The 27737-nt window shown below is 56.7% G+C and overlaps 1 protein-coding gene across 1 annotated transcript in view; it reads left to right on the top strand.

Moving 5' to 3' along the window:
- ANOS1 (anosmin 1) overlaps nucleotides 1-11339 on the top strand; it is a 79223-nt gene extending 67884 nt beyond the window's left edge. The window contains exons 11-14 of the mRNA XM_054715401.1: nucleotides 2901-3066; nucleotides 5440-5660; nucleotides 9159-9297; nucleotides 11181-11339. Of these exons, the coding sequence (XP_054571376.1) occupies nucleotides 2901-3066; nucleotides 5440-5660; nucleotides 9159-9297; nucleotides 11181-11239 (585 nt within the window). The 3' untranslated portion in view covers nucleotides 11240-11339. The remainder of the gene's footprint in view (nucleotides 1-2900; nucleotides 3067-5439; nucleotides 5661-9158; nucleotides 9298-11180) is intronic.
- The last annotated feature ends 16398 nt before the right edge of the window (nucleotides 11340-27737 follow it).

Below are 27737 nucleotides of genomic sequence, written 5' to 3'. Positions count from 1 at the left end.
CCCGACACCGCGTCCCCTCGAGAGCTCGCCGACATGTCACTCATGCCGGTCCACGGGCAGGCGCGACGTCCGTCCTTCAGGGACACCCACCCCACCTGGAAGGGCTCGGCGTTCCATGTAATTGGACAAAAGCTTTGAATTGTCCTCTGAATGCTGACTTGGCTGCACGTCTAAAGGTGTTGCCTTCGAAGGGACCTTCTATACGGTCCTCTGATTGAGTGCCTCACGCGGCTGCGTCCCTACGTGCCACCAAGTCACCCAGCAGCAACAGGCGTTACCCGTCCATGCCACGCATCGGTGACGTGGCCCTTAACTTTATTTATTTACTTATAATCTCTACTAGAGGCCCGGTGCACGAAATTCGTGCACAGGTAGAGTCTCTAGGCCTGGCCAGTGATCAAGGCCATTCTGCGGGGTGACCGTTGGTGTAATCGGGGCTCCCCCCATTGGCACCCGCCCTGGCCAGCCTGGGGCTTGTGGGATGGGGGCAGCTCCTGCATTGCGCGTCTGCCCCCTGGTGGTCAGTGAGTGTCATAGCGACCATTTGGTCGATTTGCATATTAGGCTTTTATTATATAGGATTATTTGTTTATTATGTATATATGTCATACCTATCGCAATAAAAGCATAATATGCTAACAAAACTGGGAAGCCGGACGACCTTCTGGATGAAGCCGCAGCTGTGAGGGCCGAGCCCCTTGCACAAATTTCGTGCACCGGGCCTCTAGTATAAAATGTAATCAATAGATAATATATATATATATTGATCTCAGAGAGGAAGGGAGAGGGAGAGAGAGAGAGAGAGAGAAACATCCAGGATGAGAGAGAATCATGGATTGACCCTCCCACCCGCCTCTTCCACGCCCCAGCCCTGGGGACCGCCGACGAGAGAGGGCGAGCGTCACCCACGCCCGTGGGAGCCCTCGGGGTCCCCTGTCCTGGGGCCGGACGGTCACCTCCGAGCCTCTCCTTCCCCGGGACGTCAGCTGCTGCCCGTGTTACTGTTTCAGCGCCACGTTGGACAGGAAGTAGTAGCAGAGCTCCGGAAAGGGGGAAAAATAGGACGGGAGAGGTCCTCACTTTTTAAAAAATAAGAAGCACATGCGTGCACGCGGCCTGGGTCCCGGAGGCGCCGCGTGAGCTCTCGTCCATTCCAAAGGGTCAGCGTCCACAGCCCACACTCGCGGGAAGGTGCGCGGCGGCTGCTTCCGTGCGATTCCAGAGGCGGCTGCCCAGGCCCGGGAGGGCTCCGCGGTGACTCCTCAAAGCCTGGGCAGGGCCCCGGCTGGTGTGGCTCAGTGGATAGAGCGTCGGCCTGCGGACCGAAGGGACCCGGGTTCGATTCCGGGCAAGGGCACCTGCCCGGGTTGCGGGCTCCATCCCCAGTAGGCGGCGTGCAGGAGGCAGCCGATCCATGATTCTCTCTCCTCATGGAGGTTTCTATCTCTCTCTCTCCTTCTCCCTTCTTCTCTGAGATCAATAAAAGTCCTATCTAATAAAAGAGTAATATGCAGATTGACCGTCACTCCAACACACAAGATGGCTGCCCCCATGTGGACACAAGATATGGCCACCACAAGATGGCCACCACAAGATGGGCAGCAGGGGAGGGACCAGGCCTGCAAGGAGGGCAGTTGGGGGCGATCAAGCCTGCAAGGGAAGGCAGTTAGGGGTGACCAGGCCGGTAGAGGAGGGAAGTTGGGGGTGACCCAGGCCTGCAGTGGAGAGCAGTTGTGGGGGACCAGGCCTGCAGAGGAGAGCAGTTAGGGGTGACCAGGCCTGCAGGGGAGGGCAGTTAGGGGCAAACAGGCTGGCAGGGGAGCAGTCAGACATCAATCAGGCTGGCAGGGGAGTGGTTAGGGGGTGATCAGGCTGGCAGGCAGAAGCGGTTAGGGGCAATCAGGCAGGCAGGCAGGCGAGCGGTTGGGATCCAGCAGTCCTGGATTGTGAGAGGGATTTCCGACTGCCCGTTTAGGCCCGATCCCACCAGACATCCCTCGAGGGGTCCCAGATTGGAGAGGGTGCAGGCTGGGCTGAGGGACAACCCCTCCCTCCCTGCACGAATTCTGTGCACCGGGCCTCTAGTCTCTCTATATAAAAGCCCAGAGACAGAACGGTGGAACGACCAGAACGACCGGTGGACCAGTCGCTATGGCACGCACCGACCACCAGGGGGCAGGCGCTCAACGCAGGAGCTGCCCCCTGGTGGTCAGTGCGCTCCCACAGCGGGAGCCCTGCTCGGCTGACAGGGATGAGTGGCTCTCCCACGGCGCGCCGATCCCTGCAGGCCACGCCCCCCACCAGTGCATAAATCCGTGCACCAGGCCTCTAGTATATCTATATAATAAAAGGGTAGTATGCAAGTAGACTGAACGGTGGAACCACCGATTGCCATGACATGCACTGAGCAGGCAGGCAGGCGAGCGGTTAGGGGCGATCAGGCGGGCAGGTGAGCGGTTAGGGGCGATCAGGCGGGCAGGTGAGCGGTTAGGGGCGATCAGGCGGGCAGGTGAGCGGTTAGGGGCGATCAGGCAGGCAGGTGAGCGGTTAGGGGCGATCAGGCAGGCAGGCAGGCCGGCGGTTAGGAGTTAGCATCCCAGATTGCAAGAGGAATGTCTGACCGGCAGTCAGACATCCCCCCGAGGGGTCCCAGATTGAGGGAGTGCACAGGCTGGGCTGGGGGACACCCCCCCCATGCACGAATTTCGTGCACCGGGCCTCTAGTTCATAAAATAAAAAGCCTGGACAGGATGCCCGGTGCTCCTTGCAGAAGCCACATGACACCACCCCCCGCCGATGTCTGGCAACACCCCGGCGGGGGGACCCTCTCGTCTCCTGCCGCGGTTCCCACGTCCGGCGAGCGGTCTCGCCGCCACGTTCCTCTCTCTCTCTCGCTCTAGGAAAACTACATGATCCTCCGAGACCTGGCGTTTGCCTGCAAGTACAAGGTGACCGTGCAGCCGGCGCGGCCGCGGGGCCACGCCGAGACGCTGTTCTTCCGGACCCCGCCCTGCGCCGCGCTGCGGGGGAAGAGCCGCTCGCACGCCAGCTGCCCCGGGGAAGCAGGTGCGGGGACCGGAGCTCCCAGGCGCAGGCCGCGAGGTCGGCCACGTTGCGCGTGTTTCCAAGCTGCTCCGCACAGAGCCCTCAACCCCGGCAGCATCCTCTGTCTACCCGGGACGTACCGTGTACAGGCCGTCCCGAAAATGTACACACACACACTTTTAAATATCCTATAGAATAAAAGGCTAATATGCAAATCGATCGTCCGGCAGAACCACCGGTCGCTATGACGCGCACTGACCACCAGGGGGCAGACACTCAACACAGGAGCTGCCCCCTGGCGGTCAGTGCACTCCCACAGGGGGGGGCGCCGCTCAGCCAGAAGCCGGGCTCACGGCTGGCGAGCACAGCGGTGGTGGCGGGAGCCTCTCCCGCCTCCGTGGCAGTCGGACATCCCCCGAGGGCTCCCGGACTGCGAGAGGGTGCAGGCTGGGCTGAGGGACCCCCCACCCCAGTGCACGAATTTCATGCAGTCGGCTTCTAGTATGTATACATATATATATATATATATATATATATATATATTGATTTCAGAGAGGAAGATATATATATATATATTGATTTCAGAGAGGAAGAGAGAGGGAGATAGGGATAGAAACATCCATGATGAGAGAGAATCATGCATTGGCTGCCTCCTGCACGCCCCCTACTGGGGATGCAGCCTTCAACCAGGGCATATGTCCTGTAGGCAGACAACCATCCCAGGCCTCTCCCATGCAGTCCCCTAACCTCCTTCTAGAAGCTTCTAACAATCTCCACATTGACCCTCTCCATGGCAATCCTTCTCTTCTCTGAGAAACGGCCACCTCCTCACCGATTTCAAAATCCTTCCTCCGTCTCCCATCCCCGGATTCTGAGAATAACCTCCAGGGGTTATTCTGACCATTGAGAGGTTCTGACCATTGCTCTGACCTTTGCACGGGGTGGCGTGACTCGGGGCCGGCTCCATCGCAATCCCTGTCCATCACAGAGCTGGTCCTTGGAGACCGCGCTTAGAGACGAGCCGAGATGCAGCTCACACCACATCAGCCTTCCCCACATAAGGCTGCCTACACACCCCCATCCAAAAGGCACCCGCTGTGCCCGGTCCCCCTTGCGAAGACCCACGTCCCGCGTGGTTCGGGGTTCGGGATCTGGAGAAGGGGCCGCACGCCAATGACAGAGATGAGACAAGAAATAATAATTTGGCTCTGACCGGTTTGGCTCAGTGGATAGAGCGTCGGCCTGCGGACTGAAGGGTCCCGGGTTCGATTCTGGTCAAGGGCGTGTACCTTGGTTGCGGGCACATCCCCAGTAGGGAGGTGTGCAGGAGGCAGCTGATCGATGTTTCTCTCTCATCGATGTTTCTAACTCTCTATCCCTCTCCCTTCCTCTCTGTAAAAAAATCAATAAAATATATATATATTTTAAAAAAGAAATAATAATTTGGAAATATTAGGGGCCAGACGGGCAAGCCCAGTGCAAGAGAAAGGACTTTCACCAGTGCCCAGGCCTCACCAACCTCTTATTCAATTTTGGATGCGCATCTCTCTCTTAGGGAGGAAATTTCGGTAACAGACAGACTATCTTAAAGATCAGTAAATATTAGAAAGATTTACTCTGAGACTATTTGGTCAGGAAATAACTTGAGCCCTTTGTCTGGACGACTAAACAACCGGTGCATAGCTCTGGCCCTTGCCAGGGGCTTAAGGTCCACCAGCAATCCTGTTTGGTCAGGAAATAACTTGAGCCCCATTGTCTGGACGACTAAACAATCGGTGCATAGCTCCGGCCCTTGCCAGAGGCTCAAGGTCCACCAGCAATCCTATTTGGTCAGGAAATAACTTGAGCCCTTTGTCTGGACGACTAAACAATTGGTGCATAGCTCCGGCCCTTGCCAGGGGCTCAAGGTCCACCAGCGATCCTATTTGGTCAGGAAATAACTTGAGCCCCATTGTCTGGACGACTAAACAATCGGTGCATAGCTCTGGCCCTTGCCAGGGGCTCAAGGTCCACCAGCGATCCTATTTGGTCAGGAAATAACTTGAGCCCTTTGTCTGGACTAAACAATCGGTGCATAGCTCTGGCCCTTGCCAGGGGCTCAAGGTCCACCAGCGATCCTGTTTGGTCAGGAAATAACTTGAGCCCCATTGTCTGGACGACTAAACAATTGGTGCATAGCTCCGGCCCTTGCCAGGGGCTTAAGGTCCACCAGCGATCCTGTTTGGTCAGGAAATAACTTGAGCCCCATTGTCTGGACGACTAAACAATCGGTGCATAGCTCCGGCCCTTGCCAGGGGCTTAAGGTCCACCAGCGCTCCGGGATCCTTGTCTACACTTCTCTGATAGTGAAGACAATGGTGGCTTCCCACACCCTCCACCTCCCCACCCCTACAGGTCACGTCCTCCCCAAAGTGCTGGCCACGCCCGAGGACCTCTCCGCCTCCTTCACGGTCCAGGACGGGAACGTCACGGGCCACTTCGCCTGGAAGACGGCCAAGGCCAACCTCCACCAGCCCGTGACCGGCTTCCAGGTCACGTGGGCCGAGGTGACGACGGAGAGCCGGCAGAACAGCTTGCCCAACAGCATCATCTCGCAGTCCCAGATCCTGCCCGCGGTAGGTGCCCCCGGCATGTCCGTGTCCCCACCCCGCCATGTCCGTGTTCCCTCCATTTCTCTGCCCCCCCACACTCACTACGCGGTTCTAATGGCAGCCAGGGTTAGGCATGTCCGCCACGCCTCGTGCTGTATGACAGAGTCTTATTCCCACCTTTCTCCTTCTGAATGTTTCGTTTACTTATTTATTTATTTATTGTTGATAATCCTCACCCAAGGGTATTTTTCCATTGATTTTTTTAATTTTTTTAAAAATATATTTTATTGATTTTTTACAGAGAGGAAGAGAGAGGGATAGAGAGTTAGAAACATCGATGAGAGAGAAACATCGATCAGCTGCCTCCTGCACACCCCCTACTGGGGATGTGCCTGCAACCAAGGCACATGCCCTTGACCGGAATCGAACCCGGGACCCTTGAGTCTGCAGGCCGACGCTCTATCCACTGAGCCAAACCGGTCTCGGCTCCACTGATTTTTTAAAAATCTATATTTTTATTGATTTTAGAGAGAGAAAGGGAGAGGGAGAGAGAGAGAGAGAAACATCCATGATGAGAGAGAATCATGGATCAGCTGCCTCCTGCACGCCTCCTACTGGGGATCGAGCCTGCAACCCAGGCATGTGTCCTTGACCAGGAATCGAACCCATGACCTCCTGGTTCCTAGGTTGATGCTCAACCACTGAGCTGAGTCTGCCAAGCCCATTGATATTTAGAGAGAGTGGAAAGGGGAGAGAGAGAGAGAAAGAGAGAGAGAGAGAGAGAGAGAGAGAGAGAGAGAGAGAGAGATATGGATTGGTGGCCTCCCAAATGCACCTCAACCGGGGCCGGCTCTGGACCCTGCAATCCAGGCACGTGCCCTTAACTGGAGGTAGAACCCAAGACCCTTGGTGGCACGGGCCAATGCTCTAACCACGGAGCAGCACTATCCGGGGCATGAGTGTTTTATTTTGCAAGAAAACGGTCAACCCGGTCGGCGTGGCTCAGGGCTTGAGCATCTACCCATGAACCAGGAGGTCACGGTTTGATTCCATGTCAGGGCACATGCCCGGGCACACTGGATCCCCCGTGTGGGGCGTGCAGGAAGCAGCCGACCCATGATTCTCTCTCATCATTGATGTCTCTACCTCTCCCTTCCTCTCTGAAATCAATAAAAATATGTATATATTTTTAAAAAAGAATAAACTGCCCTCTAGACAGGTTCTGGGACCCGAGCCCCTTCTCCCATCGTGACTGTACGAGTGTTAGACCCTTTCTTACTACCGTCACTCTCCCGTGTCGCTCTCGCCCCAGTGCACACGCACAGCGAGTGGTCTTAATTGGGGAGAAAAGAGCAAAAAGAAGCTGTCGTCCCTCTTCCTGTGCCGCCTTCCGATCCGCTCAGGCCCCTAATGAGCTGGCCCGTCTCCCGCACACTCGGTGACTTGGCGTGAAAAACACCCCCCAACCCCCCTGTGGGCTTTCACCCTCTTCTCAAATGCCCTCATGATTGCCAACGCCAGGTCCAAATGAAAAGAAAGAACCCAAATCCCGGAAGGAAAGTCCCACGGCGTGAGAAGGCAGGGATGCTGGGAGTGGGCTGGGTGTGGGTGAGGCATGAGAAACTAGGGATGCTGGGAGTGGGCTGGGTGTGGGTGAGTCAAGAGAAAGGGATGCTGGGAGTGGGCTGGGTGTGGGTGAGGCATGAGAAAGGGATGCTGGGAGTGGGCTGGGTGTGGGTGAGACATGAGGAAGGGATGCTGGGAGTGGGCTGGGTGTGGGTGAGGCATGAGAAAGGGATGCTGGGAGTGGGCTGGGTGTGACTGAGGCGTGAGAAAGGGATGCTGGGAGTGGGCTGGGTGTGGGTGAGGCAGGAGGAAGGGATGCTGGGAGTGGGCTGGGTGTGGGTGAGGCATGAGGAAGGGATGCTGGGAGTGGGCTGGGTGTGGGTGAGGCAGGAGGAAGGGATGCTGGGAGTGGGCTGGGGTGGGTGAGGCATGAGAAAGGGATGCTGGGAGTGGGCTGGGTGTGGGTGAGGCATGAGAAAGGGATGCTGGGAGTGGGCTGGGTGTGGGTGAGGCATGAGAAAGGGATGCTGGGAGTGGGCTGGGTGTGGGTGAGGCATGAGAAAGGGATGCTGGGAGTGGGCTGGGTGTGGGTGAGGCATGAGAAACCAGGGATGCTGGGAGTGGGCTGGGTGTGGGTGAGGCACGAGAAAGGGATGCTGGGAGTGGGTTGGGTGTGGGTGAGTCATGAGAAAGGGATGCTGGGAGTGGGCTGGGGTGGGTGAGGCATGAGAAAGGGATGCTGGGAGTGGGCTGGGTGTGGGTGAGGCATGAGAAAGGGATGCTGGGAGTGGGCTGGGTGTGGGTGAGGCATGAGAAACCAGGGATGCTGGGAGTGGGCTGGGGTGGATGAGTCACGAGAAAGGGATGCTGGGAGTGGGCTGGGTGTGGGTGAGGCGTGAGGAAGGGATGCTGGGAGTGGGTTGGGTGTGGCTGAGGCATGAGAAAGGGATGCTGGGAGTGGGCTGGGTGTGGGTGAGGCATGAGAAACCAGGGATGCTGGGAGTGGGCTGGGTGTGGGTGAGGCATGAGAAAGGGATGCTGGGAGTGGGCTGGGTGTGGGTGAGTTTGAGAAGCACGTGTTGACATAAAAATACACCCCCTTGGCCCTGGGGGCTGATGGGAATCGTGTGTTCTGAGGAACGCAGTTGGCTGGCTCCCGGAAGTCGGGATGGTCAGGAATTCCCATGGCGAGACCTGCCCGTGATCGCGAGAGGCCGTGGCAGAGCCTCCGGTCCAGGGCTGGGCCGTGGGGTCCAAGGGTGACCCGGGACTGGCCCCAGGGGTGAGCTCTGCCAAGGGTGTTGGGCTGCCAGAGTGTGAGCCGGATGCGGGGGGTCACCTCTCAGCAGGGGACCCCAGAAACCAGGGCCAGACTCTCCGTCACCTGGGGAGCCAGACGCCTCAGACCATGTGCTATGGGGAGGTCATAGGCCCCCAGCGTGCACTGGCATTGCGTGTCTTCTTATTTTATTTTTTAAAATATATTTCATTGATTTCTTACAGAGAGGAAGGGAGAGGGAGAGAGGGTTAGAAACATCGATGAGAGAGAAACATCGACCAGCTGCCTCCTGCACGCTCCCCACTGGGGATGTGCCCGCAACCCAGGTACATGCCCTTGACCGGAATCGAACCCGGGACCCTTGCGTCCGCAGGCCGACGCTCTATCCACTGAGCCACACCGGTGAGGGCTTCTTCTTTTTCTTTTAAATGTGATTGCAGAGAGGAAGGGAGAGGGCAAGAGAGAGCGACACATCCACGAGGAGAGGGAATCATGGGTCGGCTGCCTCCTGCACGCCCCCTCCTGGGCGCCGAGCCCACAACGTGGGCGTCGAGCCGCGACCGCCCGGTTCCCAGGTCGGTGCGCAACCCACTGAGCCGCACCAGCCGGGCGGGCCGTGGGGGGTGTCTTCCTTCCCGGTCATCTCTGACGAGCCTCTCGCTTGGTGTCCCCCTCAGAGCCACCCCCGCCTCACGGTGCCCAACCTGAGGCCGTCCACCCTGTACCGGCTGGAGGTCCAGGTGCTGACCGCCGCGGGGGAGGGGCCGGCCTCCCTGCGGACCTTCCGGACGCCCGACCGCCCGCCCCCGGTGCACGGTAAGAGCCGCCTCCCTTCCCCACACGGGACAGTCCTGGGGGAAACCCATCACCCATCGCAGCAGGCCTGTGAGATGGGGTTCGAGTCCCCCGGGAGTCGTCCTCTGCATTCACGTCTGCTCACGGGGGTTTATTCTAGCATCCATCGTAGGGTCGAAGTTTAACTCCTTTTCCCCCCGCCCTCTTCGTCTTCTTCCTTCCTTTCTTCTCCCTTTTACCTTCCTTTTATTTTACATAGAATGCATGCTTTTCTTTGTCTTTTTAAAATATATTTTTATTAATTTCAGAGAGGAAGGGAGAGAGAGAGAGAGAGAAGAAACATCCACGATGAGAGAGAATCACGGATCGGCTGCCTCCTGCACGCCCCCTAGTGGGGATCGAGCCCGCAACCTGTGCATGTGCCCTTGACCGGGAATCGAACTCGGGACCCTTCAGTCCGCAGGCCGACACTCTATCCACGGAGCCACACCGGCCAGGGCTTGTCTGTCTTTTAAACCATAAATACATATGGAAAAAAATCTATAATCAATAGGAATCAGAAATGTTCTCGAAATTAAGATTTTCACATATGAAGTACAGGAGATAATATTCGGCGAGGAAGCTTATTTTTTTATTATGTACATTTTACTGTAATATATGATGTGCGTTTTCTTCAAAATACGACCCCAATTGAATTAGCCGAATCTAGTGACAGTGTCGTGAAATAGTGTTACCGACTATTTAATGAGCATCTTGCTGATTTTCCAATACCATTTTGCTGTCATCCAGGTAACCTTAGGAACCATGTCTAGCCCTAGCCGGCTTGGCCCAGTGGATAGAGCGTCGGCCTGCGGACTGAGAGGTCCCGGGTTCGATTCCGGTCAAGGGCACATGCCCGGGTTGCGGGCTCGACCCCCAGTAGGGGGCGTGCAGGAGGCAGGCCGATCAATGATTCTCTCTCCTCATTGATATTTCTCTCTCTCCCTCTCCCTTCCTCTCTGAAATCAATAAAAAATATATATATATATAAAGAACCATGTCTAAAGGTGTGTGTCGATCCTGTATAATAAAAGGCTAATATGCAAATCGACTGAATGGCAGAACGACCGGTCGCTGCGACATGAACTGACCACCAGGGGGCAGACGCTCAGTGCAGGAGCTGCCACCTGGTGGTCAGTGCGCTCCCACAGGGGGAGCGCCCCTCAGCCAGAAGCCCTGAGCTGGTGCCCGGGGGGGTGCGGGGCTAAGCCATCAGTCAGACATCCCCGAGGGCTCCCGGACTGCGAGAGGGTGCAGGCCAGGCTGAGGGACCCCCCCCACCCGAGTGCACGAATTTCGTGCACCGGGCCTCCAGTTTAAAATCATGGAGAAGTAATCCTAGATTAACTCCCGATGTTTTAAAAATGACGGATCAGTCCGGCCGGCGTGGCTCAGTGGTTAAGGGTCGACCTATGACCCAAGGGGTCACGGTTCGATTCCTGGTCAAGGGCACACGCCCGGGTTGTGGGCTCCATCCCCAGGTCGGGGGGGTGTGCAGGAGGCAGCCAGTCCATGATTCTCTCTCATCATGGCTGCTTCTATCTCTCTCTCCCTCTCCCTTCTTCTCTGAAATAAAAAAAATTTTTTTTATTAAAAGAATTTGCATTTGCTTTTTGCAAATTGGTTCATTTTTTAAACGTCTGAGCCGGACGCAGAATTTGGGGGGTCGCTGACGGAAGTGTAGGGTCCCGGGAAGGAGCTGGTCTCCCCTTTCCTGCGACTCATGCTTTTACCGAACAAAGAAGGGACGAGGGGAGACCCGGGGGCAGGGAGAGAGGGGACGGAGCGGTCTGCGTCCTTTCGGGGTCAGGCGGGAACCGAGGGGGGCGGCGCAGGGACTCACAGGTGTTTCCGTCTCTCCCCAGGGCCCCCCCTTAAACACCGCCACCCACACCACCACCGCTCGGCTCCCCGGAGGCCCTGAGCCGCCCTGGGCCCGTAGCCACAGGTGTGCCCCGGCCTCACCCCCAGGCACCCGCTCTCCACCCGAGGCCTCGGGACCCAGCGCCCCACGGAGGCCTGCGTCGGCGTCAGCCACCGCCCACGGCAGCGGAGAGGACGAACACGCGGCCCAGCCAATTGCGAATTCCGTGTCCACGCGTGGCGTGGCCAGCCGACACCGTGTCGTCACAGAACCGCGGGCTCCTGGGACCCACATCCAGCTCACCCTCCCTCCAGGGCAATGTTTTCATTTACTTTCTAACATATTCCTTTATTTCCGAGAGGAAGGGAGAGGGAGAGAGAGAGAGAGAAGCATCCATGAGGAGAGAGAATCCTGGACCGGCTGCCTCCTGCACGCCCCCTACTGGGGATCGAGCCCGCAACCCGAGCACGTGCCCTTGACCGGGAATCGAACCCTGACCTCCTGGTTCACAGGTCGACGCTCAACCACGGAGCCACGCCGGCCGGGCCCCGATGGAACGTCTTACACTAAATGACCGATTCCATTCGCAAAGCCCACTACGCGTAGGCTCCCGTAGTTGAAATCCTGCACAAGATGATTTTTTTTTTTATGGCGTGTGAATTCCAGCTGGACATTTTAACCTGAAATACACCCAGTGGACACCCACCTGCAGGGGCCCCCACGTGACGTCCCGTCAGATTCATTTCATGCCCAGACAAGCGAGGGTTCGGCCGGTACACGATCGCTCACGCCACGCTGCTCCCCACAGCGCCCCCTGGAGGAACGAAAACTCCTTTCCCGGCTGCATTTTTACAATTGCACCCTAGAGTGCGGCGAGAGAGGGTCCCGGTTTCTTATTTAGATCTCCCCCTTTCCTCCACGAGGCCCCGGCCGCTGGGTGTTGTTCACGCGCTCACGTGACTCTTAAGAATCCACCCAGACTCTCGCCGGAATGGAAAGCCTCCCAGGGAATGCATGCTCTCACATCTCTACTGGGATGGCCCTGTTCTTTTTAAAAAAAATATATTTTTATTGATCAGAGACGGGGAGAGAGAGAGAGAGAGAGAAAGAGAGAAAGAAACATCCATGATGAGAGAGAATCAGGGACCGGCTGCCTCCTGCACCAGGGGGTCACGGTTCGATTCCCGGTCAAGGGCACATGCCCGGGTTGCGGGCTCGATCCCCAGTGGGGGGCGTGCGGGAGGCAGCCGATCCATGATTCCCTCCATCATTGATGTTTCTCTCTCTCTCTCTCCCTCCCTCTCTCTTCCTCTCTGAGATCAATAAAAAATACACGGAGTGAGCCGAAACCGGTTTGGCTCAGTGGATAGAGCGTCGGTCTGCGGACTGAAGGGTCCCGGGTTCGATTCCGGTCAAGGGCATGGACCTTGGTTGCGGGCACATCCCCAGTGGGGGGTGTGCAGGAGGCAGCTGATCGATGTTTCTCTCTCATCGATGTTTCTAGCTCTCTATCCCTCTCCCTTCCTCTCTGTGGAAAATCAATAAAATATATTTAAAAAAAATACACGGAGGGGCCAGATGATGATAATCTCTGAACGTATAATCATCTGGCCACTCAGTGTCTATCCTATAGAATAAAAGGCTAATATGCAAATGGTCCCCTTGACCGGGAGTGCGACCAGCAGGCAAGCCGGCCAACCGCCCATGTCCCCTCCCCCTGGCCAGGCTGGCCAGACCCCACCCACGCACAAATTCATGCACTGGGCCTCTAATATACACATGTCCACACTGAGTGGCCAGATGATGATGATCTCTGAACGCATAACCATCTGGCCACTCCGTGTCTGTCCTATAGAATAAAAGGCTCATATGCAAATGGTCCCCTCGACCAGGAGTTCGACCAGCAGGCAGGCTGGCCAACCGCCCACGTCCCCTCCCCCTGGCCAGGCTGGCCGGACCCCACCCATGTACGAACTCATGCACCGGGCCTCTAATATATATATATACACACACTGAGTGGCCAGGTTATTATGCGTTCAGAGATCATCATCATCTGGCCACTCCGTGTATATTAAACAACAACAACAAAAAAACACCACCAAACTCAGACGGCGACTTCCTATGAGCTTCCGTTGGCCAGACTCCCGGTTTCCCGTCTAACGAATATCTCGGCACGTCCCCCCGCGGCTGGAGCGGCGAACCCAGCCTTAAACGTCACTTAATCGTAGTGCGCAGGTCACCGCCGGCCACCGCTCACCAAGAGCGTCCATGGGACTCTCGTCCCTCCCAGGGGCCACGTAAACCCCATAATTTATTTATGTCTGTAATTAGGATGTTTCGTGTGTGTGCGTGTGCGTGGGCGTGTGTGTGTGTGTGTGTGTGTGTCATGTTATCTAGAGACGTCATCTTGTAAAAAAAAAATTGTAAAAAAAAAAAAAAACCCACAACAACCCAAAAAGTGATTGTAAATAACCCAATGTGCTCTGATACGTTATTTTCACGTTGGAGAGTTTGTACATACGGACGCCTCAATAAAGTCTCCTGCAACGCACGGTGGGCTGTGTCCATTTATTGGCTAAAAAAACCCCACAAAAAACGCCCGGCCAGCGTGGCTCAGTGGTTGGGCATTGACCTCGGAACCAGGAGGTCACCGTTCGATTCCCGCTCAGGGCACAGGCCCGGGTTGTGGGCTCGATCCCCAGGAGGGGGCGTGCAGGAGGCAGCCGGGCCATGCTTCTCTCTCCTCATGGATGTTTCTCTCTCTCTCCCTCTCCCTTCCTCTCTGAAATCAATACAAATGTGTTAAAAAAAAGAAAAAGAAAAGAAATTACCATCTATAGCCCGGTTGGTGAGGCTCAGCGGTTGAGCGTCGACCTGTGAACCAGGAGGTCAAGGTTCCATTCCCGGTCAAGGGCACACGCCAGGGTTGCAGGCTCGATCCCCAACCAGCAGGGGGCGTGCAGGAGGCAGCCGGGCCATGATTCTCTCTCCTCATGGATGTTTCTCTCTCTCTCCCTCTCCCTTCCTCTCTGAAATCAATAAAAACGTGTTTTTAAAAAGCGGTAACATCTAACAAACCAAGACCCCGTGAGAAACCCCGGAGACGTGGGTGGGAGGAAGAAGGAAAGAAGATCGTTCATTGCTGCTGGGACTCGGTCCGGAGTCTCCCATTCATGTGACGCTGGGAGACTGGGCAGGTCAGAGGCTCCCCAAACCGCGGCCCCTCCGTGCCCAGTGCCCGGGTCCGGGAGCTTTGAGGAAGAGCCGTGACTCCCGCCTCCTCCGGCTCTGAGTGACGCGTGGAGCCCTCGCTGTCCTGAAGGGTCCAGGGCCGTGGTCGGCAAACCGCGGCTCGCAAGCCACATGCGGCTCTCTGGCCCCCGGAGTGTGGCTCTTCCACAAAAGACCACGGCCTGGGCGAGTCTGTGTTGAAGACGTGGCGTTCGAAGAAGTTTAAGTTTAAAAAATGTGGCTCTCAAAAGGAATTTCAGTCGTTGTCCTGTTGATGTTTGGCTCTGTGGACTCATGAGTTTGCCGACCGCTGGTCCAGGGTAATTGGGACACGCGGGCAGGGCTGCAGACCGCAAAGAGATACGGGGCGGACGGTCCGGCACACACGTCCCCCCTGCAGACCGAGGAGGCTCAGTGTCGCACGGAAGCGGCCGTTTCATTGGGCCCCAGGGACCTGGACCTCCCCCCCGCCCCTCGCCCCCCCAGCCCCAGCCGTGGGCTCCACCAGACGATGCCTCCGGATCCAGCTGTGGCTCTGAGTGCGGACACAGACATGGCCACTCCGTGTCCCTGCGGGTGGAATGGATCGGGGGGCATGCGGACACGCGGGGGCCAGTCAAAGGCAGGCTCGGATGTTCCAGTCTTTAAAACATGTGTCTTTATCCTGATAGGATGGCAGGTGTTTCCGCATGAGGCCCTTCTAGCCCACGCCGAGCCCGCCCCAGGCCTTCCCCACCCCCTTGTCTGGGTCCCTGTTCTCTCCGCACCTCTTTGATTCCCCAGCCCGCTCTCCTCGGCGATCGGTCTGTTCTATTTTTTAAAAAAAACAAAAATAGCCCTGACCGGTGTGGCTCAGTGGATAGAGCGTCGGCCTGGGGCCTGGGGGGGTCCCGGGTTCGATCCCGGTCAAGGGCATGTACCTTGGTTGCGGGCACATCCCCAGTAGGGAGTGTGCAGGAGGCGGCTGATGGATGTTTCTCTCTCATCGATGTTTCTAGCTCTCTATTCCTCTCTGTAAAAAAAGCAATAAAATATATATTTTTTAAAAATACACTGAGTGGCCCGATGATGATGATCTCTGAACGCATAATCATCTGGCCGCTCGGTGTCTATCCTGTAGAATAAAAGGCTAATATGCAAATGGTCCCCTCGACCAGGAGTGCGACCAGCAGGCAGGCCGGCCAACTGCCCATGTCCCCTACCCCTGGCCAGGCTGGCCGGACCCCACCCATGCACGAATTCATGCACCGGGCCTCTATTATATATATATCTATATATCTATATATCTATATATCTATATCTATATCTATATCTATATCTATATCTATATCTATATCTATATCTATATCTATATCATCTATATCTATATCTATATCATCTATATCTATATCTATATCATCTATATCTATATCTATATCATCTATATCTATATTTATATCATCTATATCTTTATATCTATCTCTCTCTCTCCTCTCTCTCTCTCTCTCTCTCTCTCTCTATATATATATATATATATATATATATATATATATATATATATAAACTGAATGGCCAGATTATTATGTGTTCAGAGATCATAATAATCTGGCCACTCAGTGTATATTTGTATTGATTTCAGAGAGGAAGGGAGAGAAGAGAGAGAGAGAGAGAGAGAAACATCCATGATGAGAGAGAATCATGGATCAGCCGCCTCCTGCACGCCCCCGACTGGGGATGGAGCCTGCAACCCGGCATGTGCCCTTGACCGGGAATCGAACCCTGACCTCTGGGTTCACAGGTCGACGCTCAACCACTGAGCCACGCCGGCGGGTCCGTTCTCGGTTTCCTCACCCGTCTATTCTGGCCTGAGTTTATGGCTTCAGGTGTACACCCCTGAGGGTCGCAATGCCCCCTCACCTCCCTTGTCAGTATTTTTCCAGCTGTCTGTTTCCCTCCAGATGAATTTTAAAAAATCCACAAAGGGAATCTGCTGCCATGGTTTGGGGTGTTTATAAATTAATTCAGGGAGCATCCGCATTTTATAGCAAGGAGCCCTCTCTGTGACAACGAGGCCTCCATTCCCCGAGGTACCTCGCTTTTCCTCACTTTAGGGGGCGGCGGCGGGGGGGGGGGGGCGCCTGTCACGAATTGAGACAATTCAGCAGAGACAGGGTGGGATCCTAGACGCGTGTTGATTCACCCACAAAATCTGGTCTCCCCGCGCCCCCACCCCATAAGCCAGCTGCTTATATTGGGCAGCAGGACAAAGATTACACGGGGAAGCAGGAATCACAGGCCTGGGGAAGGAGGCTATGGGGCTGGGGCCCGATTCCATTGTTTGGGCAACAAGGTTACTGTTCCCATGACAACAGGCAGCTCTGGAGTGAGAATGGACAACATTCCGAGGCGCTGACTCCCAGGTCCGAGGCTGACTCCCAGGTCCCAGGCTGGCTCCCAGGTCCAAGGCTGACTCCCAGGTCCCAGGCTGACTCCCAGGTCCCAGGCTGATGACTCCCAGGTGCCAGGCTGACTCCCAGGTCCAAGGCTGACTCCCAGGTGCCAGGCTGACTCCCAGGTCCTAGGCTGATGGCTCCCAGGTCCAAGGCTGACTCCCAGGTCCAAGGTTGATGACTCCCAGGTACCAGACTGAATCCCAGGTCCCAGGCTGACTCCCGGGTCCCAGGCTGACTCCCAGGTCCCAGGCTGTCCAGGAAAGAGGCTGACTCTGAGGTCCAAGGCTGATGACACCCAGGTCCAAGGCTGACTCCAAGGTCCTGGTCTGGCTCCCAGGTCCAAGGTTGATGACTCCCAGGTACCAGACTGAATCTCAGGTCCCAGGCTGATGACTCCCAGGTCCAGGCTGTCCAGGAAAGAGGCTGACTCCCAGGTAAGAGGCTGACTCTGAGGTCCAAGGCTGATGACTCCCAGGTCCAAGGCTGACACCCAGGTCCAAGGCTGACTCCTAGGTCCGAAGTTGACTCCTGGGTCCGAGGCTGACTCCCAGGTCCAAGGCTATGACTCCCAGATACAAGGTTCTGACTCCCAGGTCCAAGGCTGATGATTCCCAGGTCCGAGGCAGACTCCCAGGTAAGAGGCCATCTCCCAGGTTGGAGGCTGACTCCCAGGTCCAAGGCTGATGACTCCCAAGTCCTAGGCTGATGGCTCCCAGGTCCAAGGCTGACTCCCAGGTCCTAGGCTGACTCCCAGGTCCTAGGCTAATGGCTCCCAGGTCCAAGGCTGGCTCCCAGGTCCAAGGTTGATGACTCCCAGGTACCAGGCTGACTCCCAGGTACCAGGCTGACTCCCAGGTCCTAGGCTGACTCCTGGGTCCCACGATGATGACTCCCAGGTCCATGGCTGACTCCAATGTCCTAGGCTGACTCCCAGGTCCAAGGCTGATGACTCCCAGGTCCCAGGCTGACTCCCAGGTGAGAGGCTGACTCCCAGGTAAGAGGCTGACTCCAAGGACCAAGGCTGATGACTCCCAGGTCCGAGGCTGACTCTCAGGTCCAAGGCTCTGACTCCCAGATACAAGGTTCTGACTCCCAGGTCCAAGGCTGATGGCTCCCAGGTCCGAGGCAGACTCCCAGGTCCCAGGCTGTCTCCCAGGTCCAAGGCTGATGACTCCCAGGTCCCAGGCTGATTCCCAGGTGAGAGGCTGACTCCCAGGTTCGAGGCTCTGACTCCCAGGTCCAATGCTGACTCCCTGGTCTAAAGCTGACACCAAGATCCAAGTCTGAATCCCAGGTCCAAGGCTGACTTCCAGGTCCAAGGTTCTGACTACTAGGTCCAACACTGATTACTCCCAGGTCCAAGGCTGACTCCCGGGTACAAGGCTGACTCCCAGGTCCAAGGCTGGCTCCCTGGTCCAAGGCTGACTCCAAGGTCAGAAGCTGACTCCCGGGTCCGAGGCCCCGACACTCAGGTCCAAGGCCCTGACTCCCAGGTCCAAGGCTCTGACTCCCAGATTCAAGGCTGACTCCCAGGTGCGAGGCTGATGACTCCCAGGTCGAAGATTGACTCACAGGTCCGAGGTTGACTCCCAGATCCGAAGATGATGCCCAGGTAAGAGGCTAACTCCCATGTTTGAGGCTGATGACTCTCAGGTCCAAGGCTGACTTCTTAGTCCGAGGCTGACTCCCAGGTCCGAGGCTGATGGCTCCCAGGTCAAAGGCTGATTCCTTAGTCCGAGGCTGACTCCCAGGTCCGAGGCTCTGACTCCCAGGTCCCAGGCTGATGACTCCCAGGTCCAAGGCTGATGACTCCCAGGTCCAAGAATGACTCCCATGTACAATGCTGACGCCATGGTCCGAGGTTGACTCCCAGGTCCAAGGTTCTGACCTTCAGGTCAAAGGTTCTGATTCCTAGGTCCAAGGATTATGACTTTGAAGTCCAAGGCTGACTCCCAGGTCCAAGGCTGATGACTCCCAGGTCAGAAGCTGACTCCCGGGTCCAAGGCTGCCTCCCAGGTCCAAGGATCTTACTCTCATGTCCAATGCTCTAACTCCCAGGCCCAAGGTTCTGACTCTTAGGTCCAAGGCTGAGTTCCAGGTCCATGGCTGACTCGCAGGTCCGAGGCTGGCTCCCAGATCCGAGGCTGATGACTGCCAGGTCTAAGGCTGGCTCCCAGGTCCAAGGCTAACTCTAGGGTCCAAGGCTGACTCCGAGGTCAGATGCTGACTCCCAGGTCTGAGGCTGATGACTCCCAGGTCTGAGGCTGACTCCCAGGTCTGAGGCTGACTCCCAGGTCTGAGGCTGACTCCCAGGTCCAAGTGTGATGATTCGCATGCCCAAGGCTGAAGACTCCATGGTCCAAGGCTGACTCCCAGGTAAAAGGCTCTGACTCCCAGGTCCAAGGATGATGACTCACAGGTCCAAGGTTGACTCCCATATCCTAGGTTGACTCTCAGGTTCAAGGTTGATTCTCAGGTCCGAGGCTGACTCTCAGGTCCGAGGCTGAAGACTCCCAGGTCAAAGGCTCTGACTCCTAGGTCCAAGGCTGACTCTCAGGACCAAGGTTGATTCTCAGATCCGAGGCTGAATCCCAGGTAAGAGGCTAATGACTCCCAGGTGTGAGGCTGACTCCCAGGTGCAAGGCTGATGACTCCCAGGTCCAAGGCTGACTCCCAGGTCCGAGGCCATCTCCCAGGTCCGAGGCTGGCTCCCAGGTCTGAGGCTGACTCCCAGGTCCGAGGCTGACTACCAAGTCCGAGGCTGATGACTCCCAGGTCCAAGGCTGATGACTCCCAGGTCCAAAGTTGACTTCCTGGTCCAACTGACTTTCAGGTCTGAGACTCTGTCTCCAGGTCCAAGGCTCTGACTCGCATGCCCAAGGCTGAAGACTCCATGGTCCAAGGCTGACTCCCAGGTCAAAGGCTGATGACTCCCAGGTCCAAGGCTGATGGCTCCCAAGTCCCAGGCTGACTCTGAGGTCCAGGGCTGACTCCCAGGTCCAAGGCTGACTTCAAGGTCCAAGGCTGACTCCCGGGTCCATGGTGACTCCCAGGTCCGAAGCTGATAACTCCCAGGTACGAGGCTGATGACTCCCAGGTCCAAAGTGATGACTCCCAGGTCCAAGGCTAACTCCGAGGTCCAGGGCTGACTCTCAGGTAAAGGCTTTGACTCCCTGGTCCAACTGACTTTCAGGTCTGAGGCTCTGACTCCCAGGTCCAGGGCTCTGACTCGCATGCCCAAGGCTGAAGACTCCATGGTCCAAGGTTAACTCCCAGATAAGAAGCTGACTCCTGGGTCCCAGGCCCAAGGCTGACTCCCAGGAACAGGGCTGACTCCCAGGTTCAAGGCTCTGACTCCCAGGTGCAAGGCTCTGACTCACAAGTCCAAGGCTGAAGACTCCCAGATCAGAGGCTGACTCCTGAGTCTGAGTCTAACTCCCAGGTCCAAAGCTCTTACTCTCATGTCCAAGGCTCTAACTCCCAGGCCCAAGGTTCTGACTCCTAGGTCCAAGGCTGAGTTCCAGGTCCAAGGCTAACTCTAGGGTCCAAGGCTGACTCCGAGGTCAGATGCTGACTCCCGGTTCCGAGGCTGACTCCCAGGTCCAAGGCTGATGACTCCCAGGTCCAAGGCTGACTCCCAGGTCCAAGGCTATGACTCCGGGGCCCGAGCTCTGACTTACAGATATGAGGCTGATGACTCCCAAGTCCGAGGCCAACTCCTAGGTCCGAGGCTGGCTCCCAGGTCCCAGGCTGACTCCCAGGTCCGAGGCTGACTCCCAGGTCCAAGGCTGATGACTCCCAGGTCCAAAGTTGACTTCCTGGTCCAACTGACTTTCAGGTCTGAGACTCTGACTCCCAGGTCCAAGGCTCTGACTCGCATGCCAAGGCTGATGACTCCCAAGTCAAAGGCTCTGACTCCCAGGTCCAAGGCTGATGACTCCCAGATCCAAGGTTGACTCTCAGGACCAAGGTTGACTCTCAGATCCAAGGCTGAATCCCATGTATGAGGCTAATGACTCCCAGGTCCAACTCTGATGACTCCCAGGTCCAAGGCTGACTCCGAGGTCCAGGGATGACTCTCAGGTAAAGGCTTTGACTCCCTGGTCCAACTGACTTTCAGGTCTGAGGCTCTGACTCCCAGGTCCAGGGCTCTGACTCACATGTCCAAGGCTGAAGACTTCATGGTCCAAGGCTGACTTTCATTTCAGAAGTTGACTCCTTGTCCGAGGTCCAACTCTGACTCCCGGGTCCAATGCTGACTCCGGGATCGAAGGCTGCCTCCCAAATCCAAATCTCTGACTCCCAGGTCCAAGGCTGATGACTCTCAGGTCCAAGGCTGACTCCCAGGTCCAAGACTCTGACTCTGGGGCCCGAGTTCTGACTTCCAGGTAAGAGGCTGATGACTTCCAGGTACGAGGCTGATGACTCCCAGGTCCAAGGCTCTGACTCCCAGGTCAAAGGCTGACTCCCAGGCCCAAGGCTTTGACTCCCACGTCCAAGGCTGACTCTCAGGACCTAGGTTGACTCTCAGATCCGAGGTTGAATCCCAGGTATGAGGTTAATGTCTCCCAGGTACGAGGCTGACAACCTGGGAATCTCTATCTCTGATTCCCAGGTCAAGGCTGATGACACTCAGATCCAAGGCTTATTGCCAGGTCCAAAGCTGACTTCCAGGTCCAAGGCTGAGGACTCCCAGGTCCAAGGCTGATGACTCCCAGGTTCCAGGCTGACTCCCAGGTCCAAGGCTGAGGACTCCCAGGTCCCAGGGCTGACTCCTAGGTCCAAGGCTGACTTCAAGGTCCAAGGCTGACTCCAGGGTTCATGGTGACTCGCAGGTCTGAAGCTCATGACTCCCAGGTCCAAGGCTGATGACTCCCAGGTCCAAGGCTGATGACTCTCAGGTCCAAGGCTGACTACGAGGTCCAAGGATGACTCTCAGGTAAAGGCTTTGAATCTCAGTCCAAGGCTGAAGACTCCATGGTCCAAGGCTGACTCCCAGGCCAGAAGCTGACTTCCAGGTCCAAGGCTGACTCCCAGGTCCAAGGTTCTGACTCCCAGGTCCAAGGCTCTGACTCCCAGGTCAAAGGCTCTGACTCCCAGGTCAAAGGCTCTGACTCCCAGGTCCAAGGCACTGACCCCAGGTCCAAGGATGACTCTCAGGTCCAGGGCTGACTCTCAGGTAAAGGATTTGACTCCCAGTCCAAGGTTGAAGACTCCATGGTCCAAGGCTGACTCCCAGGCCAGAAGCTGACTTCCAGGTCCAAGCCTGACTCCCAGGTCCCAGGCTGACTCCCAGGTCTGAGGCTGACTCCCAAGCCGAGCTCTGACTTCCAGGTATGAGGCAGATGACTCCCAGGTCCAAGGCTGTCTCCCTGGTCCAACTGACTTTTAGGTCTGAGGCTCTGACTCCCAGGTCCAATGCTCTGACTCACATGTCCAAGGCTGAAGACTCCATGGACCAAAGCTGAGTCCCAGAAAGAAGCTGAGTGTTGGTCCGAGGTCCAACTCTGACTCCGGGGTCCAATGCTGACTCTGGGGTCCAAGGCTGACTTCCAGGTCCAAGGCTGATGACTCCCAGGTCCAAAGCTGACTCCCAGGACCAAGGCTGACTCTCAGGTCCAAGGTTGATTCTCAGGTCCAAGGCTGAATCTCAGGTATGAGGATTATGACTCCCAGGTACGAGGCTGACTCCCAGATCCAAGTCTGATGACACCCAAGTCCAAGGCTGCCTCCCAGGTCCAAAGCTGATTCCCAGGTCCTAAGCTGAGGACTCCCAGGTCCGAGGCTGATGACTCCCAGGCCCGAAGCCAACTCCCAGGTCCGAGGCTGTCTCCCAGGTCCAGGGCTGATGAGTCCCAGGTCCAAGGTTGACTCCCTGGTCCAACTGACTTTCAGGTCTGAGACTCTGACTCCCAGGTCCAAGGCTCTGACTCGCATGTCCAAGGCTGAAGACTCCATGGTCCAAGGCTGACTCCCAGATCAGAAGCTGAGTCCTGGTCCGAGGTCCGACTCTGACTCCTGGGTCCAATGCTGATCCGGAGTCCAAGGCTGACTCCCAGGTCCAAATCTCTGACTCTCAGGTCCAAGGCTCTGACTCCCAGGTCAGAGGCTGATGACACCCGGGTCAAGACTGACTCCAAGGTCCAAGGCTGACTCCCAGGCCAGAAGCTGACTTCCAGGTCCAAGGCTGACTCCCAGGTCCAAGGTTCTGACTCCCAGGTTCAAGGCTCTGACTCCCAGGTCCAAGGCTTTGACTCCCAGGTCAAAGGCTCTGACTCCCAGGTCCAAGGCACTAACTCACAGGTCCAAGGTTGACTCCCATATCCAAGGCTGACTCTCAGGTCCAGGGCTGACTCAAGGGTAAAGAATTTGACTCCCATTCCAAGCCTGACTCCCATGTCCCAGGCTTACTCCCAGGTCTGAGGCTGACTCCCTAGCCGAGCTCTTACTTCCAGGTACGAGGCAGATGACTCCCAGATCCAATGCTGTCTCCCTGGTCCAACTGATGTTCAGGTCCGAGCCTCTGACTCCCAGGTCCAATGCTCTGACTCGCATGCCCAAGGCTGAAGACTCCATGGACCAAAGCTGAGTCCCAGAAAGAAGCTGAGTGTTGGTCCGAGGTCCAACTCTGATTCCCGGGTCCAATGCTGACTCTGGGGTCCAAGGCTGACTCCCAGGTCCAAGGCTGATGACTCCCAGGTCCAAAGCTGACTCCCAGGACCAAGGCTGACTCTCAGGTCCAAGGTTGATTCTCAGGTCCAAGGCTGAATCTCAGGTATGAGGATTATGACTCCCAGGTACGAGGCTGACTCCTAGATCCAAGTCTGATGACACCCAAGTCCAAGGCTGACTCCCAGGTCCAAAGCTGATTCCCAGGTCCTAAGCTGAGGACTCCCAGGTCTGAGGCTGATGACTCCCAGGTCCCAGGCTGACTCCCAGGTCCGAGGCTGATGACTCCCAGGCCCGAAGCCAACACCCAGGTCCGAGGCTGTCTCCCAGGTCCAGGGCTGATGAGTCCCAGGTCCAAGGTTGACTCCCTGGTCCAACTGACTTTCAGGTCCGAGACTCTGACTCCCAGGTCCAAGGCTCTGACTCACATGTCCAAGGCTGAAGACTCCATGGTCCAAGGCTGACTCCCAGATCAGAAGCTGACTCCTGGTCCGAGGTCCAACTCTGACTTCTGGGTCCAATGCTGATCCGGAGTCCAAGGCTGACTCCCAGGTCCAAATCTCTGACTCTCAGGTCCAAGGCTCTGACTCCCAGGTCAGAGGCTGATGACACCCGTGTCAAGACTGACTCCAAGGTCCAAGGCTGACTCCCAGGCCAGAAACTGACTTCCAGGTCCAAGGCTGACTCCCAGGTCCAAGGTTCTGACTCCCAGGTTCAAGGCTCTGACTCCCAGGTCCAAGGCTGACTCTCAGGTCCAAGGTTGATTCTCAGGTCCAAGGCTGAATCTCAGGTATGAGGATTATGACTCCCAGGTACGAGGCTGACTCCCAGATCCAAGTCTGATGACACCCAAGTCCAAGGCTGACTCCCAGGTCCAAAGCTGATTCCCAGGTCCTAAGCTGAGGACTCCCAGGTCCAAGGCTGATGACACCCAGGTCCAAGGCTGACTCCCAGGTCCAAAGATGACTCCCAAGTCCAAGGATGATGACTCCCAGGTCCCAGGCCAACTCCCAGGTGTGAGGCTGGCTCCCATGTCGGAGGCTGACTCCCAGTTCCGAGGCTGACTCCCAGGTCCAAGTGTGATGACCCCCTGCTCCAAGGCCGACTCCCTGGTCCAACTGACTTTCAGGTCCGTGACTCTGACTCCCAGGTCCAAGGCTCTGACTCCCAGGTCAAAGGCTGACTCCCAGGTCCAAGGCTGACTCCCAGGTCCCAGGGCTGACTCCCAGGTCGAAGGCTGACTTCAAGGTCCAAGGCTGACTCCAGGGTTCATGGTGACTCGCAGGTCCGAAGCTGATGACTCCCAGGTCCGAGGCTGATGACTCCCAGGTCCAAGGCTGATGACTCCCAGGTCCAAGGCTGATGACTCCCAGGTCCCAGGCTGACTCCCAGGTCCAAGGCTGACTTCAAGGTCCAAGGCTGACTGCGAGGTCCAGGGATGACTCCCAGGTCCGAAGCTGATGACTCCCAGGTCCAAGGCTGGCTCCCAGGTCCGAGGCTGACTCGCAGGTCCGAAGCTGATGACTCCCAGGTCCGAGGCTGATGACTCCCAGGTCCGAGGCTGCAGACTCCCAGGTCCAAGGCTGATGACTCCCAGGTCCAAGGCTGACTCCCAGGCCAGAAGCTGACTTCCAGGTCCAAGGCTGACTCCCAGGCCAGAAGCTGACTTCCAGGTCCAAGCCTGACTCCCAGGTCCCAGGCTGACTCCCAGGTCCCAGGCTGACTCCCAAGCCCGAGCTCTGACTTCCAGGTACGAGGCAAATGACTCCCAGGTCCAAGGCTGTCTCCCTGGTCCAACTGACTTTCAGGTCCGAGGCTCTGACTCCCAGTCCAAGGCTCTAACTCGTAGGCCCAATGTTCTGACTCCCAGGTCGAACACTGATGACTCCAAAATCCAAGGGTGACTCCGAGGTCCAAGGCTAACTCCTAGGTCTGAGGCTTACTCCTGGGTCAGAGGTTGGCTCCTGGGTCTGAGGCTGACTCCCTGGTCCAAGACTGTTGACTCCCAGGTCCAAGACTGACTCCCAGGCCAGAGCTGACTCCCAGGTCCAAGTCTGACTCACAGACCAGAAGCTGACTCCCAGGTCCAACGCCAACTCTGAGGTCCGAGGCTGACTCGCAGGTCCAAGGTTGACTCCCAGGTCCAAGTGTGATGACGCCGTGGTCCAAGGCTGACTCCCAGGTCCAAGGATGACTCCAAAGCCCGAGCTCTGACATCCAGGTATGAGGCAGATGATTCCCATGTCCGAGGCTGATGACTCCCAGCTCCGACTCCAACTCCCAGGTCCGAGGCCAACTCCCAGGTCCCAGGCTGGCTCCCAGGTCTGAGGCTGCCTCCAAAATCAGAGGCTGACGCCCAGGTCCAAGTGTGATGACTCCCTGGTCCAACTGATTTTCAGGTCTGAGGCTCTGACTCCCAGGTCCAATGCTCTGACTCGCATGTCCAAGGCTGAAGACTCCATGGACCAAGGCTGAGTCCCAGAAAGAAGCTGAGTCCTGTTACGAGGTCCAACTCTGACTCCTGGGTCCAAGCCTGACTCCCAGGTCCAAATTTCTAACTCCCAGGTCCAAGGCTGAAGACTCCCAGGTCCAAGGCTGATGACTCCCAGGTCCAAGGCTGACTCCCAGGTCCAAGGCTGAAGACTCCCAGGTCCAAGGCTGACTCCCAGGTCCAAGGCTGACTCCCAGGTCCAAAGCTGACTCCCAGGTCCAAGGCTGATGACTCCCAGGTCCAAGGATCTGACTCCCAGGTCCAAGGCTGATGACTCCCAGGTCCAAGGCTCTGACTCCCAGGTCCAAGGCTTTGACTCCCAGGTCCAAGGCACTGACTCACAGGTCCAAGGTTTACTCCCATATCCAAGGCTGACTCTCAGGTTCAAGGTTGATTCCCAGCTCAGAGGCTGACTCCCAGGTACGACGCTGATGACTCCTAGGTCCGAGGCTGATGACTCCCAGGTCAAAGGCTGACTCCAAGGTCCAAGGCTGATGACTTCCTGGTCCAAGGCTGATGACTCCCAGGTCCAAGGCTGACTCCAAGATCCAAGGCTGTCTCCCAGGTCCAAGGCTGACTCCCAAGCCCGATCTATGACTTCCAGGTACAAGGCTGATGACTCCTATGTCTGAGGCTGATGACTCCCAGGTCTGAGGCTGATGACTCCCAGGTCTGAGGCCAACTCCCAGGTCCGGGGCTGGCTCCCAGGTCCAAGACTGATGACTCCCAGGTCCAAGGCCGACTCCCTGGTCCCACTGACTTTCAGGTCTGAGGCTCTGACTCCCAGGTCCAAGGCTCTGACTCGCATGCCCAAGGCTGAGGACTCCATGGTCCAAGGCTAACTCCCAGATCAGAAGCTGACTCCTGGTCCGAGGTCCAACTCTGACTCCAAGGTACAAGGCTGACTCCCAGGTTCAAGGCTGAATCTCTGGTCCAAGGCTCTGACTCCCAGGTCCAAGGCTGACTCTCAAGCCCGATCTCTGACTTCCAGGTACGAGGCTGATGACTCCCAGGTCCGAGGCTGATGACTCCCAGGTCCAAGGCTGATGACTCCCAGGTCCAAAGTTGACTCCCTAGTCCAACTGACTTTCAGGTCCAAATCTCTGACTCCCAGGTCCAAGGCTCTGACTCCCAGTCCAAGGCTCTGACTCCCAGGTCCAAGGCTCTGACTCCCAGGTCCAATGTTCTGACTCCTAGGTCCAAGGCTGATGACTCCAAAATCCAAGGCTGACTCCCAGGTCCATGGCTCTGACTCCCAGGTCCAAGGCTCTGACTCCCAGGTCCAAGGCTCTGACTCGCATGTCCAAGGCTGAAGAATCCATGGTACAAGGCTGACTCCCAGATCAGAAGCTGACTGCCGGGTCCAATGCTGACTCCAGGGTCCAAGGTTGATGACTCCAAAATCCAAGGCTGACTCCCAGGTCCAAGGCTGAATCCCTGGTCCAAGGCTGACTCCCAAGCCCGAGTTCTTACTTCCAGGTATGAGGCTGATGACTCCAAGGTCCGACACCAACTCCCAAGTCCGAGGCTGGCTCCCAGGTCCAACTGACTTCCAGGTCCAAGGCTCTGACTCGCATGCCCAAGGCTGAGGACTCCATGGTCCAAGGCTGACACCCAGATCAGAAGATGTCTCCTGGGTCCGAGGTCCAAGGCTGACTCCCAGATCAGAAGATGACTCCTGGGTCCGAGGATGACTTCCAGTTCCCAGGCTGACTCCCAGCTCCGAGGCTCTGAC

The sequence above is a fragment of the Eptesicus fuscus genome, chromosome 1 (genome assembly GCF_027574615.1).
Source record: "Eptesicus fuscus isolate TK198812 chromosome 1, DD_ASM_mEF_20220401, whole genome shotgun sequence".
NCBI lineage: Eukaryota > Metazoa > Chordata > Mammalia > Chiroptera > Vespertilionidae > Eptesicus > Eptesicus fuscus.
Note: the sequence above shows the minus strand (reverse complement) of the source record. Positions and strands in the feature narration are given on the sequence as shown.